We start from the raw sequence: 5,000 nt of genomic DNA, 5'->3' as shown, positions 1-5,000 counted from the left end.
ACAGATTATAACAAAGATCGTAATTGACAAGATGGTTGATTGACATTTCCGCTTAAGAAACAACGTACTCGATCTCGATGTCCGATTATAGTAAAGGTGGCCGCACACTAGGCATTTCTCGCTAGCATGCTACTTGCTTTTGCTTCGTCGTTTGAGTAGAAACGACTTCAGTTACGATATTTTGTTGTTCAAATTTCCAAATGTCAAATTGCTCTTGCGTCATACAGCGAGAAGCCTAATGACTAAGAGAAGTTAAACTTAGAATACGAATGTTAGACACTTTGTTGAGATGTTCTTATTTCGAAAATCTAGAATATTGTAACCGAAGTCGTTCCTACTCAAACGAAATAGCAAAAGCAAGTAGCATGTTAGCCTAGTGTGCCGCCACGCAAGAGTATGTGAAGGGCATTCGAAGTTTGCACTTGAGGTGAACCTAGATATGCCGAGCAAGATGACTCAGCCTAGAATTAAAAACCTAATGAAGGTAATATAGACTGATAAATATTCAGTCTATGTGCATTTCGAAATAGTGTGCGTCTGTGCATGTGTACATGCATGAGCGCGCGCGCGTGTGTGTGTGTGTGTGTGTGTGTGTGTGTGTGTGTGTGTGTGTGTGTGTGTGTGTGTGTGTGTCTGTGTGTGTGTGCATATCTGTGCCCCTCATGTTTCAAAGGAAATACTTCACTCAGGTTCAACTCCAAGTTAACCTGATACTGCCTATCTAATCTCTTTTCACGTTCAATTTTCAGTAAAAAGAAGAGAGAGAGAGAGAGAGAGAGAGAGAGAGAGAGAGAGAGAGAGAGAGAGAGAGAGAGAGAGAGAGAGAGAGAGAGAGAGAGAGAGAGAGAGAGAGAGAGAGAGAGAGAGAGAATGGAAAGGAGCTTACAACTGGATTTTCTTTTGTACAACGAATTATCATTTGTACACAAACTATTACGTCATCGCTTGTTTACTTATTTCTTTCATTTCTATTTTTAAATAATTTATATATTTATTTTGTTTTATTCAGCCATCTATTTGGTTATCTATTTACTTATGTCTCTGTTTACGTGATTAATATTTATTTATTTATGCCTTTTGTTGGTACCAGGACACAACATCAAGGACACATATTTTATATACTTTTTTATTTCTTATCAGTTTTTTACAACACCTGCACCTTAATTTTTGTTTCTGAGTTTTTATATATTCTTTTATCGTTTTCAGAATCCGGGACAGTTTTTAGGTTTCCGTGCCACAAAAAAATCGTTTTATTATTGACACTTTCTTCTGTAAACTAAGTGCATGAAAATAATCCAACGCCACAGGCTCTCAGACGGAGCCATCTTGCAGATGAAACCGATGATTCCCACGAAAGCTCTAAAAAGCGATCTAGAAACAAATGCGAAACGTTTTGACCGAATCACTTTCAGAACATTAAGAAATATATCCGTGTGTTTGCATATCGAAGTCTTCTGAAAGAGGAGACCTTGTCCGGAAATCGCCTCAAGACTAAAAGAAAAAAACAAAACAAAAAAAAAAGGAAATTTCGTGAAGAAAAACATCCATCCCTCTCGCAAAGAAAAGAAGCAAAAAGGACATCTGCGGGGGGTCGCCGAATAGGAGAAGAAGAGGACAACAGAAACGAGGGAGGACAAGAACAAAGAAGAGGAGGTCCGCGCCAGGTCGATGCTAGGCGATGTTCTCGACTGGGACACAGGATTGGTCCTTCTCCATCTCATAGCGCGCACTATGGGACTTCGGGGATCCAAGGTAGGTGTCTGTGAGGTGTTCCCACGTATAAAAAGGGGAAATGGACGAGACGAGGGTGCCCGGGAGTAAGGGGGAAGTATGAGGAGGAGCAAGAAGAGGAGAAGGGGGTGGAGGGGGGCGGAGGGAAGAATCCGGAGGAGGAAGTGTAGGAGGTGGAAGAGGAGGAGGAGGAGGAGGAGGACCAGCAGGAGCAACAACAGCGAAATGAGATGAGAAAAAGGAGGCCGGAGGGAGAAGAGAGTAAAGAAAAGGAAGATAGTGAGGGAAGTATATGCCATTTTTTTTCTTTTTTTTTCAGAAAAGGTATGTAGATAGGCAGGGAGGAAGGGAGGGATAGTAAAAGGAGTATTGGATTTAAACTGGACAAATTTAGATTTAAGAAGGAAATAGACAAGAATTGGTTTACTAATAGGTTGGTCAACGAATGGAACAGACTTTGTAACCATGTAGTGAGCGCTGAAACTATCAGTTGTTTTAAGAAACTGGTAGACAACTTTATGGATGGGGATGACAGGTGGTAATGGACATGGAACTGCCTAGTGTAGGCCTCATGGTCTCTTACAGTCTCCTTCATTCTCATGTTCTTATGTTCTTATATAATAGGAGAAAATAAGAAGAATATGTGGAAGAAAATAATAGGGAGGAGGAGAAGAAATAGGTGGAGAAGGGGAATGGGAAGGTGAAAGGTGTTGAAGGAGGTCCCCATCTAAGGAAAGAACCTAAAGGACTCTCATTTCTTCGTTCATGACCGACCTTACCCCGAACTCCATTACCGTTGTTTCAAAAGAAGAGAGGGAGGGAGGAGGGGTAAAGAAACGATCCGACCTAGTTACGGACCAAATGGTCTCTTGTCTGAATGCTCTTCCTTTGTAATCCTTTGTAATGGGAAGAATGTAAGGAAGAGGATGGGAAGGAAAGGAGGAGAGGTGGAATGGAAAAAAAGAGGAGTTGTAAGGAAAAAGGGGGACCAACTTGTTAGTATTCGCTCTTGGGTGTCTGTTTACGACCTACTGTGCCTTCTTCGCCATCGCGATTGTGGTGAGAGATCCTCCACGAACACAGAAACCAACTGGAGCAAGGCGTAATTAAGCCGGGTTTTCCCTCAGCTGAATAGAATCATATGATGGTAGCCGGAATATACGTATACAAGTTGTACATAGTGATTGGGTTAAGGTAACAAAGGAAGGAGGAGGAAGAAAGAGTAGAGTTAGAGCGATAAAGAAAACGGAGAAGATGAGGGAAGACGTGGAGAATAGGGAGAAGGAAAGAAAATATATATCCTAGAGAAGGAACTTTAGAGGAAGTAAAATAATAGGGAAGGAAGATGAAAAGGGCTTACATTAATGAAACAGAAAGGAAGAAGGAGAAACGAGGGAGATGAAGAGAGGAGTGCGTGAGAGGCTATGGATGGTAGATGATGAAGACAGGAGGCTGTAGGAAGAGGAAATGAGTCACGGGTCTTCATTGAACTCCTTCAGGCCGGCATCACACTCTACAGGTTCCTCACTGTGCTGTGCCTGACGATTTCGTTCGTCTGTGAAATCGATTGCCCTTGTGTTGAAGTGCTCAAGATGCGGGCTGCCGTGGGGCACTGTCAAGGGCAGGGCTGCCTGGAGGGGCTCCAGGTGTTTTATGAAGGAGAGGCGCCGTGGAAACAGGTGCACGGTGTGGCGTGTCCTCTGTTTCATTATGTCCCTTCAACCTGGTGATAAACTCTATAGGTTTTACTATGGCTAAATCCAGGTGTTTTATGATGAAGGTGAGAGGCGCCGTGGAGACAGGTGCACGGTGTGAGGTGTCCTCTGTTCCATTATGTCCCCTCAACCTGGTGATAAACTCTATAGGTTTTACTATGGCTAAATCCAGGTGTTTTATGAAGGTGAGAGGCGCCACGGAAACGGGTGCACGGTGTAAGGTGTCCTCTGTTTCATTATGTACCTTCAACCTAATGATAAACTCTTTAGGTTTTACTATGGCTAAATCCAGGCGTTTTATGAAGGTGAGAGGCGCCGTGGAAACAGGTGCACGGTGTGGCGTGTCCTCTGTTTCATTATGTCCCTTCAACCTGGTGATAAACTCTATAGGTTTTACTATGGCTAAATCCAGGTGTTTTATGAAGGTGAGAGGCCCCGTGGAAACAGGTGCACGGTGTGGCGTGTCCTCTGTTTCATTATGTCCCTTCAACCTGATGATAGACTCTGTTGGTTTTGCTAACGCCAGTCGTTTTTATCAATTTCGAGTGGAGTCTCCATACTAAGAATTTTAACTCGCCAACGCTCAGAGGTGTCTTTCTAAGCTACATAAAATACTCTGGTGATACCCAGAACAAAATATCAAAAGAGTGACTCTAGGGTTTGATGAGTTACGCTCTCAAACTCTATCACTGAGGCACTATTGAAGGATACACGTTTTCTATCGAGCGCGAAGTGATTATATTCAGTTGACGAGGTAAAATGTCGAACAATTATACATATGGCTGTGTATCTTAGATGGTGAGCGTTGTGGCTCAATATTTTAGGGCGCCGGCATCTGGAGGCGAGAGCCTAGATCGATGGCGGTTCGAATTCCGCTTGAGAGTCAACCTGTAACACGCAATTTCAGGAGGTGCATAGTTTGATCCTAAATCCCAAACTCTAATAAAAGCGCCTTCTCCTGTTGCGGGTAACGACTGAAAAGATAAGAACCTATTTTCTTAAATAGAAAATATACTACAAGGATGTCTGTGGAGTCGGATCATGTACTCTTTGAAAGTGATGCAGGTAAAACAGTAGGAATACAAAAGTTTTTGACAGGTGTGCATGTGTGTGGTGGGAATAGGACTGCGAGTGGGAGGTGATGTAACTTGGTGTAAACTGGATATTGATATGAAAAAATTCACTTTTTGATGCGTCATGCAGACGTGTCTGAAGTCTATGCAAGTGGGAAAGGCTGCGTTTGTCTCGAGAGGCTCCGCAGGGGGCCACAAGTGGCGGTGAACGGTATGGGAGTAGAGGCAGGTGTCATGAAAGGTTTTCAAGTGTAGTATGAAGGTTTACAGTTGCAAAATGTTGATAGGCATGATGACGAGGCTATGATGACCACATGTCCTGCAGATGTGATAGGATATACAGTGAATAAGAAATGAAGTGGAAGGTGTTAGAAGAGGTGCTACAAGTGTTGTAGAAAGATTATAGGCGTTACGGAAGGACTGTAGGCCCGATTGGTGCACATGGGTGATTATGGTCAGGCAGATGCATGATAGATAGGCC

General features: G+C 43.1%; 1 protein-coding gene across 2 annotated transcripts in view; it reads left to right on the top strand.

Annotated features, from left to right (window-relative positions):
* LOC143040296 (uncharacterized) overlaps positions 1-5,000 on the top strand; it is a 273,272-nt gene that overhangs the window by 10,066 nt on the left and 258,206 nt on the right. For both annotated transcript variants that reach the window (XM_076211157.1, XM_076211153.1), the window contains exon 2: positions 1,207-1,752. In XM_076211157.1, coding sequence (XP_076067272.1) covers positions 1,669-1,752 — 84 coding nt within the window. In that variant the 5' untranslated portion in view covers positions 1,207-1,668. The remainder of the gene's footprint in view (positions 1-1,206; positions 1,753-5,000) is intronic.

The sequence above is a fragment of the Oratosquilla oratoria genome, chromosome 28, assembly GCF_046742065.1.
Source record: "Oratosquilla oratoria isolate Oo_2021 chromosome 28, ASM4674206v1, whole genome shotgun sequence".
Lineage (NCBI taxonomy): Eukaryota > Metazoa > Arthropoda > Malacostraca > Stomatopoda > Squillidae > Oratosquilla > Oratosquilla oratoria.
This window is presented reverse-complemented; position numbering and strand designations above follow the sequence as displayed.